The 15,338-nt window shown below is 48.5% G+C and overlaps 1 protein-coding gene across 1 annotated transcript in view; it reads left to right on the top strand.

The window, feature by feature from the left end:
* Positions 1-10,250: 10,250 nt before the first annotated feature.
* The window catches only part of SNX8 (sorting nexin 8), a 39,095-nt gene continuing 34,007 nt past the window's right edge, over positions 10,251-15,338 (top strand). The window contains exon 1 of the mRNA XM_004268978.4: positions 10,251-10,406. Coding sequence (XP_004269026.3) covers positions 10,313-10,406 — 94 coding nt within the window. The 5' untranslated portion in view covers positions 10,251-10,312. The remainder of the gene's footprint in view (positions 10,407-15,338) is intronic.

Genomic DNA, 15,338 nt, shown 5'->3' on the forward strand with positions numbered 1-15,338 from the left:
TTGTACATTGCTAGCATATAGAAATATAATAGATATTTATATTTGATGTTGTATCTTGCAACCTTGCTAATTTAGTTACTAGCTCTAGTAACCTTTCTGGATTCTAGAGAATTTACTATGTACATTACCGTATTTTTTTTTTTTTTTTTTTTTTTGCGGTACGCGGGCCTCTCACTGTCATGGCCTCTCCCGTTGCGGAGCACAGGCTCCGGACGCGCAGGCTCAGCGGCCATGGCCCACGGGCCCAGCTGCTCCGTGGCATGTGGGATCTTCCTGGACCAGGGCACGAACCCGTGTCCCCTGCATCGGCAGGCGGACTCTCAACCACTGCGCCACCAGGGAAGCCCACATTACCATATTTTTAATGAGCAGATTCTTTCCTATCTGTATGCGCTTTTTCCTGTTTCTTGCTTCACTGTGCACTGGCTGGACCTCCAGCACGGGGTTGAATGTGAACAGTGGGAGTGTGCATGGTGGTGTTCTTCCCAAGCATTTAATATTTCAATCCAAACACTGAAAACATTCAGTATTTTATCATCCTGCCCCAGATGGCTAGCTCTTGGTTTTCTGAAGATACCTTTATGAGGTTGAGGAAGTTCCCTTCAACTGCTAGTTTGCCAAGAGTTTTATAATGAATGGATGCTGACGTTTTTCCAGTGCTTTTTGTGAATATTATTGAAATGGTCATATGGATTTTCTCCTTTGCTCTGTGAGTATGGTGTTACCGGTTGAACTGTGTTCCCAAAAAAGACATGTTGAAGTCCTGACTCTCAGGACCTAGGAATGTGACCTTATTTGGAAATAGGGTCTTTGCGGAAGTAATCAAGTTAAGATGAGGTCATGAGGGTGGGCCCTGCTCCAACATGACTGATGTCACTATAAGAAAAAGAACATGCCTTGTGAAGACAGCCATGTGATGTGTCTACAAGCTGAGGAACACCAAGGACTGTCGGCAAACACCAGAAGCTGGAAAGTGCAAGGAAGTCTGCTCCTCTAACAAGTTTCAGAGGGACCCTGGCCACCAACAACGTGATTTCAGACTTCAAGCCTCCCGAACTGTGAGGCAAAATATTTCTGTTGTTGAAAGGCACACGGATTGTGGTGCTCTGTTAGGGCAGCCCCAGGAAACAAATACATGTGGTGAATGACCTGGACTGATTTAAAACGTTAAACCAAACTTGCATTTCACTTGGTCACAATACTTTTTATGTAGTACTGGATTGGATTTGCTTGTATTTTGCTAAGGTTTTCTGTGTCTGTGTTCATGAAGAATATTATCTGTAGTTTTCTTGGGATGTACTTGTCTGATTTTGGTATTAAGATATTTTTCTTTTAATATCTTTGTCTTATTATTTTTTGCGTTACGCAGGCCTCTCACTGTTGTGGCCTCTCCCGTTGTGGAGCACAGGCTCCGGATGCGCAGACTCAGCGGCCATGGTGCACGGGCCCAGCTGCTCTGCGGCATGTGGGATCCTTCCTGGACCGGGGCACGAACCCGTGTCCCCTGCATCGGCGGGCGGACTCTCAACCACTGCGCCACCAGGGAAGCCCGTCATTGTCTTATTTTGATATCAGACTTTTACAGAAAGAGTTTGGAGAAATAGTTTATTTTTTTTAAGACTTTTTAAAGGGAAGTTTAAGGTTCACAACAAAGTTGAGAGGGAGGTTCAGAGAATTCCCCATATACCCCCTCCCCCTGCATATGCATTGCTTCCCCCGTTTTATCATCACTCACCAGAGTGGTGCCTGTATTACCAGGAATGAACCTACATCGACACATCATAATCACTCAAAGTCAATGGTTTGCCTTGGGGTTCACTCTTGTTTTTCTCTATTCAATGAGTTTAGATGAACTGGGGAAATGGTTTTGTTTTCAAATTTTCCGTTTGTTTGTTGCTACTGTCTAGAAATACAATTGATATATGTGTATTGGTGTTGCATCCTGCAACTATGGTAAATTCACTTATTCTAGTTCTAGCTGGGTTTTCTTAGCATTTTTCATGTATTTGCATATGCACCTTCCTTTCCAATCTTTATGCCTTTTTTTCCCTGCCCGCTTCACAGGCTGGGACTTCCAGTCAACGTTGAGTAGACGGGAGAGTGGACATCTTGTTTTATCGCTAATCCTAGGGGGAGAATGTTCAGTCTTTCACTGTAGGTATGAAGTCAGCATTAGACTTTCAGAGATGCTGTTTATCAGGCTGCAGAAGTTTTCCTTATCCTCCTAGTTTGCAGAGTTATAAACATGAATGGGTATTAAATTTTGTCAAAGTTTTCCTGCATTATTTATCTTTTTCTGCAATTTATATTTTCTGCATATGAGATGATCATATGGTTCTTTTGAAATGGTGAGTTACACTGATTTTTCAAATAATTAAACCAACGTTACATTCCTGGCATATGCTCTGCTTGCATTCGATTGCTATTATTTTTTCCTTTAGAAGTTCAATAGAATTCACTAGAGAAGCCATCTGGACCAGGAGTTTTCTTTGTGAGGAAGGTTGTTTTTTTTTTTTTAATTGTGGTAAAATACACATAACAGTAACTTTTTTTTTTTTTTAAGATTTAATTTTAGGGGCTTCCCTGGTGGCACAGTGATTGAGAGTCTGCCTGCCGATGCAGGGGACACGGGTTCGTGCCTCGGTCTGGGAAGATTCCACGTGCCGTGGAGCGGCTGGGCCCGTGAGCCATGGCTGCTGAGCCTGTGCGTCCAGAGCCTGTGCTCCGCAACGGGAGAGGCCACAACTGTGAGAGGCCCGTGTACCTCAAAAGAAAAAGATTTAATTTTAATTATTTTTGGCTGTGTTGGGTCTTCATTGCTCTGCACGGGCTTTCTCCAGTTGCGGCGAGCAGGGGCTACTCTTTGTTGCGGTGCACAGGCTTCTCATTGCGGTGGCTTCTCTTGTTGTGGAGCATGGGCTCTAGGCCCGCAGGCTTCAGTAGTTGTGGCACAGGGGCTCAGTAGTTGTGGCTCGCGGACTCTAGAGTACAGGCTCAGTAGTTGTGGTGCATGGGCTTAGTTGCTCCGCGGCATGTGGGATCTTCCCGGACCAGGGCTTGAACCCGTGTCCCCTGCATTGGCAGGCGGATTCTTATCCACTGCGCCACATGGAAAGTCCCAGTAACCATTTTTTAGGTGTACAGTTCAATGGCATTAAGTGCCACGAATTTAATGGCTTGTAACGACAAAAGTGTACTGCCTGCAGGTCTGAAGGTAACAAGTCTGAAACGAGACCTAACAGGGTTAAAACCTAGGTGTTGGTGGGACGGGCTCCTTTTGGAGGCTCCAGTGGAGAATCCATTCCTTGCCTCTTCCAGCTTGTAGAGGCTACTGGCATTCCGTGGCTGATGGATGCATTCCTTGACTTTCTGCTTTCAACAGCACATGGCCTTGTCCCTAACTTTGACCGTCTTTGACAATTCCTTTTGTGCAGCACCCTTGTAATTACATTGAACCCGCCCAGATCATTCAGGGCACTCTTCCCATCTCAAGATCCTTAACTGTACACATCTGCAAAGTCCCCTTTTCCATGTAAGGTAACATATCCACAGGTTCTGAGATTAGAACCTCTTTGAGGGGGCATTATTCTTTGAGGGGTTATTATTCCATCTATCACAGTCCATCCTCTGTCCCCCAAAGATTCACATCCATCCAATATGCAAACTACATTCATCCCATCCCAACATCCTCCAAAATCTCAACCCTTTATAGCATCAACTCAAAGTCCAGAATCTCATCTAAATCTCATTAGCTCACAAGTCACAAATCTCATCATCCGAATACTGTAAATCAGGCATGGGTTTGACTCTATGTATGATTCATCCCGAGGCAAAATTCCTCTTCATCTGTGCACTTAGAAAATAAATGATCTAATCCCAAAATACAATAGTGAGATAGGTATGGGGTAACAGTTATAGACATTCCCATTCAAAAAGGGAGAAAATGGAAGGAAAAAGAAATTGCAGTCTCAAGCAATTTTGAAATCCAGTGAAGCAAACTCAATTAGGTTTCTTTTATTCTTTTTTAATATATATTTTTTTGACCGAACAACTTGTGAGGTGTTAGTTCCCAGACCAGGGATGGAACCCGGCCCTCGGCAGTGAAAGCACAGTCCTGACCACTGGACCGCCAGGGAATTCCCTCAGTTAGGTTCCAAGGAATTATCCTCTGTGGCTTAATGTTCTGTCCTCTGGGCCCGCAGCTCCACCCTGAATCTTCTTCCTTTTTCATCCAGGGTAGCACATGCTTGCAGCTGAGTAGTAGTATGAGGTTGTTTCCTGCCTATAGAATTTTGAGGGTCAGACAGCCTTCTTTCATTTCATCTTTCTCTCTCCCTGTCAGTCGAAGCTGGCAGTGTTTCTGCTGATATAACATGCTCAAAAACCTATGGCTCTCCCATGTACGTCGTTCACAGGTCTCATCCGCAGGTCTTCCCTGAATAATTCCATCTCTGTTTTTTGCTTCTCCAGAGGTGGCACACACCTAATCTCTTCAAAGGCCCCTCTGTGTCACCACAGGTTGTGACCTTTTGTTCCTCTCTAGGCACCAGAAAAATGTTGTTCAGCCATACCTTTGGCTTTCTCCCCAAAGCAGCTTTCCTGACAGTGAGTGTCCTAATTTCACCATCTTTTGCAATCTAAATAGGTTCTTTTTCGTATAACTGTAGGATACAATCTAGCTAAGCTTTCTGTCACTATATAGCAAGATCCCTTTTTCATACAGTTTCCAACAACATGTTCCTCATTTCCTTCTGAGCCCTCCGTGGAGGTGACTTTTTTTTTTTTTTTTTTCTTTTGCGGTACGCCGGCCTCTCACTGTTGCGGCCTCTCCCGTTGTGGAGCACAGGCTCCCGACGCGCAGGCTCAGCGGCCATGATTCATGGGCCCTGCCGCTCCGCGGCATGTGGGATCCTCCTGGACCGGGGCACGAACCCATGTCCCCTGCATTGGCAGGCGGACTCTCAACCACTGTGCCACCAGGGAAGCCCCAGAGGTGACTTTAATGTCTATATTGCTACCAACAGTCTGTTTATGACAATTTAGGTACCACCATCTAAAGTGATGTAGGTTTTCTATACCACAGTTACAGTCTATTCAAGGCAATCAAGGCATCTTCTATGACACTCCTCAAAATTCTTCCAGTCTTTACCTAATTCCAAAGCCAATTCCACATTTTTGGATATTTGTTATAGCAATACCCCACTTCCCACCACCCGTATCAGTATTTTGTACTTTTTCATTGCAGCGTTGCAATCTATTATTTGACTATAGCAATGTGTTCATCCAGTCTGTTGTTAATAGACGTTTGGGTTATTTCCAGTTTTCAGCTATTTGAATGTGGCTTCTAGGAATGAGCCTTTTTTGGTGGACATATGCTTTTATTTCTCTTGGGTAAATGTCTAGGAGTGGGTTTTCCTCAAGGGTTATTCCTTTTCCCACTCTTGGTCCACTGTGGACAGCCAGATTCCAAGCTGCTTCTGAAGGCTGGTAGGTTATCCCTTCATTAATGCTGATTTTATCTAGGAAGTTCAGGTCCATTCCCAGCCTTGCTGGGACCTAAGCCTCCCTCTCCTATTGCTTTAACCCGAGTTCCTAAGCCCTTTATTATTTCTGAAAGCCCTGTGGGTTGCTTGCTTCTGCTTTTGTTCATCCCTGTAACTTCAAGTTCCCCCTGTATCTGGCACCTTTTCTTGCTTTTGACTGTAGCTACGTATTAAAAACAGTTTTGGGGGTAAAATGTTACCTAGCATTTCTGTATGTTTGGGGAAGAGGGTGAATATACTTTTGCATCAGTTCAGATCATCATAAGAAGTGTCTGATTTAGAACTTTACCTTTGAGGGACAGCTCTTTGGAGCAAGTAATATTGATATATCCATTTTACAGGTGAGCAAACTGAAGGAAGTCAAGTAGCTTGTCCAAAGTCTAATTCGGACAGCCAACATGTTTGAGATATTTAAAGCTTCCTGGGGCTCATGAAGGATGGGAGCAAATCCCTTTACTCCAGGTAGGAATTTTAGAATGGATATTTGAGAGGTACTGCCTGAGAAGGTAACTCATAGTGTCACAGGAGGATTTGATTTCATGGTCTTCACAGTATTAAATGAGATGATACTGGTTCAGCACTTAGCACACTGCCTGTAACATAGTAAGTGGTAAAAAAATGTTTGGGGGACTTCCCTGGTGGTCCAGTGGTTGGGACTCCATGCTTCCACTGTGGGGGGCACGGGTTCGATCCCTGGTCAGGGAACTAAGATCCCGCATGCCGTGTGGCACGGCCAAAAACCAAAATAAAGTTTGGGACTATTGATATTATTAATTAATTAATTTATTTATTGGCCATGGCGTGTGGGATCTCAGTTCTCCCAGCAGGAATTGAACCTGTGCCCCCTGTAATGGAAGTGCGGAGTCTTAACCACTGGACCACCAGGGAAGTCCCTTGATATTATTAATGAAATTATTATATTTTTTTCTGCTTTTAGAGTCCTTCCCCTTCCCCACAGTATGATTTACAGAGCCATAAGCAGCTTTCCTACCAAGCCTCCTAAAACAAGAGGTTATGGGTGGGGACTTCCCTGGTGGCGCAGTGGTTAAGAATCCGCCTGCCAATGCAGGGGACACAGGTTCGAGCCCTGGTCCAGGAAGATCCCACATGCCGTGGAGCAGCTAAGCCCGTGTGCCACAACTACTGAGCCTGTGCTCTAGAGCCCGCGAGCCATAACTACTGAAGCCTGCACGCCACAACTACTGAAGCCCGCACGCCTAGACCCCATGCTCCGCAACAAGAGAAGCCACCGCGATGAGAAGCCTGCACACCACAACGAAGAGTGGCCCCCGCTCACCGCAACTAGAGAAAGCCTGCGCGCAGCGACAAAGACCCCGCGCAGCCATAAATAAATAAATAAATGAGAGGTTATGGGTGGACCAGAATTTCCTGATTAAGACTTTGAAGATAAATTGCTAGCTTTATAGCACAGGGGAAATGCCACCGGGGCTATGGGGATGGTCTCTGGTACCAGGCAGCGTGGATCTGAATCCCAGACCTTCTGTCACCTCGCTCTGGGGTCTTAGTGTGTTGAAGTTCTCTGGCTGGACTGGAGATAATCATACTACTATCTCCTAGATTTATCGTGAGGAGTTGATACGTTTCTGAAGCAAAAGCATGTATAAGAGTGCTCAGTACATAGCAGGCACATTCAGTAAAGGTCAGTGTGCTTAGTATTCAGTGCTGTTCATCAGACATTCCTGGCTTTCTGTCTTCCGGGGACTTGGTAGTGTCCCACTTGTGGCTCACTAGAGCCATGACACAAGTTCTGGCCAATGAACTTTGAGTAGAAGCGTTGTGTGTCACTTCTGGGCCAGAGCAGTTAAATGCTCCAGAGTACTTTCCCTTCATCAGGATGGCAGAAATTCCAGATGGTGGCTGCCCCCTTATCCCGGGTTTCGGGCTGACGAGGATGAACATAAACCTTTGTTGTTTCAGGCCTCTGAGATTTGAGATTGTTACTGCAGCATGATTGAGCCTCTCCTGACTAACATGTGAACTACTGCTAATATTTCTAGGATGTACTCCTCAAAGCATTTAGTAACTCTTTTGAAGCGTCCTTAGTAGGACTTGGAAATGCTTGCATTTTTGTAGGATAACAGATGGTAGCCCCTTTCGGCATGACTCCCTGTGTAGTGCGCCCCAACTTCAGTGCTCTGCATTCCGAGTTCTGTCAGTTTGCTTACAGAGTCCTCATTTTCCTGAATGGAAAGCAATAAAAGTGACTGCAAAAACATTAACAGTCTTAATGTAATTGGATTCTTGCCACTAATCAAAGGGTTTTAAAAATCAGAAATTCCTGGCTCCCCTGGTGGCGCAGTGGTTAAGAATCTGCCTGCCAATGCAGGGAACACGGGTTCCAGCCCTGGTCCAGGAGGATCCCACATGCCACGGAGCAACTAAGCCCATGCGCCACAACTACTGAGCCTGCGCTCTAGAGCCCGCGAGCCACAACTACCGAAGCCCACGTGCCTAGAGCCCGTGCTCTGCAACAAGAGAAGCCACAACAATGAGAAGCCTGCGCACCGCAACGAAGAGTAGCCCCCGCTCGCCACAACTAGAGAAAGCCCACGCACAGCAACGAAGACCCAACGCAGCCATAAATAAATAAATGAATAAATAAATTTATTTTAAAAATCAGAAATTCCGTTTTCTATTTACCATTTCCTGAACGAAACAGAAATAGTATAAGGATTAGGCTTCTCTGGCGAGGATCTAAAGAAGTTACAGGCAGGCATATTTCAGTGCATGCTTCCCAAGCGCTCTCTTACCGTTAGAGATATCTGGCAGTGTAGCCCACAGCTCGTAAGGACTGAACTCCCTCTTCTGGAGGCATTCACAACCTGTCGCGTCGGAACCAGTGGTTCATTTTTCCTTCCACAGCACCCATGTTTCCAGCCCCAACACCCACTGCACTCTGTGTGGTGTGAGAATCCTGCTGTGTTCTGCTTCTCCATTCAATGCCAGCAGGAACTTTGGAGGGTGGGGATGTCTCCTGGTTATCCCTGTGTGGCGTCCCTTACTCTCCTCTCTCATGCCGTAAAAAATTCCATACCTAGCAAATGCTCAGGAAATGTTTGTGAGAATAAAACAAACGTTCAACTTAGAGCAGTGGTCTTCCACCTGGGCTGCACCTTAGCACCATCCAGGGAACTTTAAAAAAAAAAAAAATCCCGTGTCCGGGCCATACCCGAGACCAATTAAATCAGAACTCCTGGGGGTGGGCTTCAGGCAGAGTATATTTGAATGCTCCCCAGGTGATGAGTGCCGCCGAGATGCAGGACCACTGAACTGGAGGCTGTGTGACCATATGTCAGGGGTGTTAAAGTAAAATAATAAATGTCATGTGCTGTTATTCTTGAGTAATGTCTGACTTTACACTTGTTTAATGCTTCACAGTTTTCAAGGTGCAGTGAATGTTTAAACATTTAATAAAGATCTTCTAGTCTAGCAGGGGACAGAGATATGTATCAGATAATGCCAGGAAGTTAGACGGAGGCGGGGGGTGGGAGGGTGGGGGAATGTGTGTGCCCCAGTCTTGGGAGGGGAGAAAGTGCCCAGCACAGCATTCGATGCAAAACCAGCCTAAAGGAAGCCCATGGTGGCAGGAGGAAACGGCATCCCACTGTGGCCTGGGAAAGCTGCTGTGTGCCCACCTGTGGCAGAGGTACACCGCTTCTTCAGTTGTGCTGGGGCAGAGGATCGTGGTTGGTGCCAGCCCACAAAGAGGTCCGGTAGCTATAGCAAGGAGAACTAACTACCTGGGGAGACTGGGGCCCTTCCTAGGACCCTGACAGGGACCCTGGGCTCTTGATCGCTGTTACCAACTCCCTGGCTGTTTATAGGTGTCCCAGTTTTAGGAGGTCCAAGGTCCTTACTTTTGAAACCAGGCCCTCCCTAATGGAGCCCTACCAATCGCTCCAGCTTCCTCTTCTGCTCCCACTTTTAGCCTCGGGAAGACCACAGCGTTTGCAGCTGTGTGATGCCTCGGGGCCTTCGTGCCTGCGGGGACCCACTTCCTCCTTCTCCTGCTGAATTCCTCATTCCTCCAGCCTCAGCTCAGGCTCTACTCATCCTGGGATCCCTTCACCCCGGCAGGGCCGGAGGAACCCTCTTGTACGGCGCTCCCACAGCCTTGTTTTGGAAGTCAGGACACTGGATCCATTCGGGTCGCCCGTCGTCCTCCAGACGGGGAAGGTACCAAATGCATCTTTGTATCCTCAGCACCCAGCACAGGGCCCGCCTGGCCTCCAGGCGACAGTCAGGAGACCTGAGCGAGTGAGCCAGTGAGTGAGTAAGAGGGTGGTAAGTGAACGAACGACTGAATGACGAGGTGGGTAAATGAGCGAATGAGCTAGTGGGTGAATGAATGAGCGGGTGAACGAGTGGGCGGACGAGAGGGTGCGCGTGTGAATAAATGAATGAATGACTGAGTGGGTTGCCTGAGTGAGGGCAGGTGGGGACTGAACGAGTGGGCGAGGGTGCCGGCGGCGAACAGGCGGGCTAGAGCGGCGGACGCGGGAAGGCTGAGCGCGCGCCCGGACCGCGCCACCTGCCCTACCCGGCGCAGCGTGGCCTGGGCGGGACGGGGCGGGGCGGGGCGAGGCGAGGCGAGGATGGGAGTGGGCGTGGCGAGGTCGGGCGTGGGCGTGGCAGGCCCTGGAGGGCGGGGATAAGCTGGGAGTGGGCGTGGTAGGCCCGGGTGTGGGCGGGGCGAGGCCAGGCAGAGCCCTGGCGGGCGCGGAGGAAGTCACGTGGCGCGCACTCACATGACTGGCGGCGCGATGGACCCGATACCCGCGGCGCCCCCAGCTGCAGCGGCTGAGCCGGAGGCAGACGAGGAGGCGGACCCGCCGGCGGCAGGTATGGCAGGCACCCACCAGGCCCCGCGCTGCTCCGGCCAGCGCCCCCCGAGACCCTGACGCCTTCGGTACTCTTCCTGTCGGCGGGCGGCCCGCGCCCCGCCGGGTCCCCCCTCCCACTCCCGCGTCCACGCCCAGGAGGGCGCGTGGCCGCGCGGCCCAGAGCCGGAGCACCTGTCCGGGTTTGCGCCTCGCCGCGCGCTTCTGCCCGCGTCTCCCCGAGACTGTCCGGGTCCCTGGGGGCCGCAGGGCCCGCCCGCCCCGCGCTTCCTGCTTGCCGGCCTGCCCGCCGCGTGGGGCGCAGTCCCAGGACCTGCCGGGTCTTGGCAAGAACTCTGGCCGCTCAAGACTTTAGTGTTCTCGAACGCCAGCCCTTCGTGTTTCTCCCTGAGTGCTTTTCTTAGCGGATGAGCGTGAGGCGTGCGTTTTCTAGGATGTCCCTGTTTAAAATGGTACCCCCTCTAGTCCTCTAACTGGAGGATAGATGAAGGTGGGTGTTGGTGTGAGTTACTGCTGCTTCTTGGGGGGTGGCGGGGGCCCAAGGTTGGAAGCTGCGGCTGGGCCGTCTGGCGAGGTGTCCCTGAGGAGGCCATGCTTAGAGTTCTGGAGGGCTGCTAGACACCGGATTCATTAGGGAGAAAAAGAGGCAGAAGTGGAGTGAAGCTGCTGGGGGCACGGGTGGCGTTGCGCCGGATTGACCCCGTTGGCATGAAGTCCCTTGGTGAGTCTGCGTCTCGGGAGCGGTCCCCACCCCGCCACCCACATTGGTCTTTAGTTACTTTTCCTTTCTCATGTAGCTGTGTAAGGAGAAGCATGTGATGGCTCTTGCTCGTGGTTAGAACACTGCGTTCATGAGGTCACACGTTCGAGCCCAGGTGGGCCAGTCAGGTGGGCCAGTTGGCCCTCCTGTACCAGGGCCGCACGCTGGGCTCCCAGCGTTTGGGTGGGAATGGTTCTTCCCCCGAGGATTGTAAAGCAGCTCAGAGTTCCTGGATGTGATGGTTACTCAGGGGTCTCTTTGCAGGTACAGGGGCAGCCCTGACTTTCCTGCAGGGCTCACCCCCTGGCTGCTATTGTGGTATCATCTACCACAGCTCTCCGAGACTGGCAGCGGGCCTTCCTTGGGGCCCTGGTGATTTTATTAGCCATCCTGGATGGCAGGTGAAATGGTAGAGGAAAAAAACCCCCAAAACCCCACAACCCAGAGGCAAGTGACTTGTCCACCGTGGGCAGTGTTAAGGGGGCATGTCGTAGTGTGGGTGGTGTTTGGAGGGGCTGGAGTCAGAAAATACAAGTCTTTGAGAATGAATTTTGTCCACAGATGATATATGTATCTCTCGTGCTTTAGCAAAGGTTTATTTTTGACTGTTGAAGAAGCAGTGGCTTATGGGTATACAGCGAATTTCCTCTTCTCTGGTGTTCTGTCCACACAGCCAGAGCCCACCGTTAGTGTTAATTGTGGGGATCCCGGGGGTCTAGGTCTTTGTAGTAGCTTTGGGATTGTCAGAAAAAATGGTGTTCACTGTGGTTTTCAGCCTCAATGGTCTTTTATATCATATTCTAATCCCTGGAAGCTTAAGCTATAAATGATAACTCCCTCCTGACAAATTGAACTTGCAATTGTGCAATACGTGGACAAACACCCAGAACATTATAGATTAAAGTCTCACCCCATTTGTGATCACCTCCTCTTACCAGTTTGGGATGCATCCTTTCATCGCTCTTTTCGTGTCTTATACATACGTGTACTCAGACAACGTACACCTCCTTGTGTGCTGTGCCCGTGTTTCCCTAGTGTAGTGTATTAGTTTTCTACTGCTGCTGTAACAAATTACCACAAACAGAGTGGCTTAAACAGCAAAAATTTATCATCTTACAGTTCTGAAGGTCAGTAGCCCCAAACAGGGTTCCCTGGGCTAAAATCCAACTGTGGACAGGGCTGCGTTCCCTCTGGAGGCCCTCGGGGAGAAGGCGTTTCTAGACCTTTTCCAGCTCCCAGATGCCTTCCGCATTCCTTGCCGGAGGATCCCCTTGCTCCAGCTACCGTGGGCCACACCTTTCTTGTCCTATCACCTCTGATTCTCTTTCTTTTGTTCACTTCCTCCACTTTGAAGGACCCCAGCATTACATTGGGCCTACCTGCTAATCCACATCCTTTGCCCTCCTTTCACAGTCAGCTCATTAGCAGCCTAAACTTCATCTACACCTTTAATTCCCCTTTACTGTGGAATCTAACAGCTTCACACGTTCCAGGGCTTAGGATGCGAGTACCTTTAGGGGCCATTATTCTGCCTTAGATACCCGTGAGGAGTGGAATTGCTGGGTCATAGGGTTGCATATTTTTTGTTTTAACAAATCCTTACAAATTATCCTTTCTGGTGGCTATTACCAATTTATACCGGTAACAGCAGTGCATCTTTTCCCCATAACCTCATCACCATTTCATACCATTTTTTTAAAAAACTCCCTTCAGCATTAGAGAAATTAAGAACGTGTTTTATTTTTGTTTTAATTTCTATTTCTTCGATTATCAGTGAGGTTTAGTTTCTTATAATACTTTGCCCTTGTATGGCCTTCTGAACCGATTGTTCTTATTTTTTGCCCATTGTCTTAAGGGATTGTCTTTTTTTCTTTGATTTTTAGCAGTTCTTTTTGTATTTTGGACATAAACCTGTGGTGGGTTTTATATTAAAATCATTAACTATCAAAATATCTGACTGGACACTCTGTTTTCTGACTGTGCAGCATGAGAGTTTATTTCAGGTTACAGAGCTCAATGATTGTGCCTTAGAGTGACAGAGAATGAGGATGATGTGTGCTTGACTGTCTAATCTGATTTTTGCGATTGCATCATACACGGATAAAAAAATATAGACAGATTACCACTGTGTGTCCCAGCCCTGCTTTCCTACAACCCTGCGGACCTAAAGTTGGTTTTTATTTATTGATTTATTTATTTATTGGCCACTCTGTGCGGTTTGGGGGATCTTTGTTCCCTGACCAGGGATTGAACCCGAGCCCTTGGCAGTGCAAGTGCCTCATCCTAACCACTGGACCGCCAGGGAAGTCCCCTAAACTTGGTTGTTAGAACAAGGGAGAATCATCTTCACTTCCATTGGAGCGCCTCATTGGACGGTACTCCATACATCCCATTCGGTTAGGAAGCTCTGAGCCGTTTGTCTTCCCAAACCTCTGGCTGCCTCCTGGTTTTCTATGGGGTCAGGCCTGAACTCTGCTCATCCTCTGAGCGCCTCCATGACCGGCCGCACCCTCTCTGCACGCCTGCGCGGTTTCCACGCCCCTGTGCTCCCGCCACCACCCTCGCTGCTGCTGCTCTGCCTGTACACATCTGTTAGGCAAGTCATGAGCTGTCACTTGAGATGTGTGCATTTGACGGATTAAATTATACCCTTAAAGTACCATCTGCATTGGGGCAAAACACTTTCCCGTGGCAAAACACCATTTCCCGGGGGAAATGTGGAAATCCCCCACATTTCCGTTGTCAACTCCTGACCGGCAGAAACCATTATTTTTCTTTACATCCTAGTATCTAGAATAGTGTCTGCTTTGTGGAAAGGGCTCTGATGTTGGAAAAGAATTACAGTTTTTTTTTCCCCCCCGTGACATGCGGGATCTTAGTCCCCCGACCAGGGATCGAACCTGGGCCTCCTGCTGTGGAAGCTCGGAGTCCTAACCACTGGACCACCAGGGAAGCCCTAGAATTACATTTTTATTGTCAGTGTTTTTTAGGATAGGGTCACATTTTAGTTTGGTAACAATGGTAGCTATGCAGATATTATTTAAATCGGTGTTAATGGTCTTTGAGCTCCATCTCTTTCTCCCTTTCACACACACACACACACACACACACACAATTTGCAAGGTAAAAGGTGTACATTTGAAGAAAGAGGAACTGAATCACTATTACACAGAACACGTTTTGCCAGAATTTGTGGTTAGCAAGAAAGTGATGTGTTCCGGGTTGGGGAATTGTTTTGGTTTATTTTTTCCTTCCTAAGAAAAATGCACCAGAAAAAGAGATGCCTGGCCTGCGGTGTGCTGGGGTGACGGGGAGGGGCTGGAGTGGTGAGTTGCTGGAGAGATGTGAGCCGCCTTCTGTGGCCCGCAGTGCATGTTAAGAGGAGCTGCCCTCGTGGTTAGAACCTGGGGCAAGTGAGCAGACAGGCAGCCCGGACCCTCGGGAATTCGAAGAGCTCGACCCTTGACCACGCACGTTACCCTCTGAAGGACTGTAGTGCTTTCATCCTTTGAACGTTTTTGTTGTAGAATCATTAAGAAGTCATAGCCAGACTTGGGGTAGACGTTCTTGGTGAAGGTACCAGTATTAAAACCTCACGTGGGACAGGCGGGCGCAGGAGGGCCCCAGACATGACCTGTGAGTTGAGCTCTAGGGGAAGCTGAGGCCACACTTGGCTCTATTTCCTGCTGGCCAGGTTGTAGGAGGACACACGTGTCCTTGGGGTGTGTGGATAGGCATGTTGGCGGGAGCGGTGGGGGGTCCTTCAGCACTCTTAACTCAATTTGGAGTATGTGTGCTAAGCAAAAGGAAAGGGAAATTGCACGATTGATGAATTCCAGGGAAGCGTGGTAGGGACTTGGAGACACATCTCTGAGAAGTACATTGACGTGATTTTCCGACAGTCTTCAACCTGATTGGTGCCAGTGAAGTTCTCTCCGACAAGTCTTATGAGTGGACCGTAAGCAGAGCAGTAAAGTTTCATGTGGTATGTGATTTGGCACTTCGAGGAGATGTTGCTGTACAAGTAAGATAAGCGCAAATACAAACGTCTTGTAAAAGGGAGCTCGCAGCTGCTGCGTTTAGCATGTTTCCTTTTTTCCTCTGCACACGCTTTTGGTACAGTTAACCTCAGGGTGTATTTACGTTTGGTTTGTTAGTCCGTTCGTTTCACTT

The sequence above is a fragment of the Orcinus orca genome, chromosome 16, assembly GCF_937001465.1.
Source record: "Orcinus orca chromosome 16, mOrcOrc1.1, whole genome shotgun sequence".
In the NCBI taxonomy this organism is placed as follows: Eukaryota; Metazoa; Chordata; class Mammalia; order Artiodactyla; family Delphinidae; genus Orcinus; species Orcinus orca.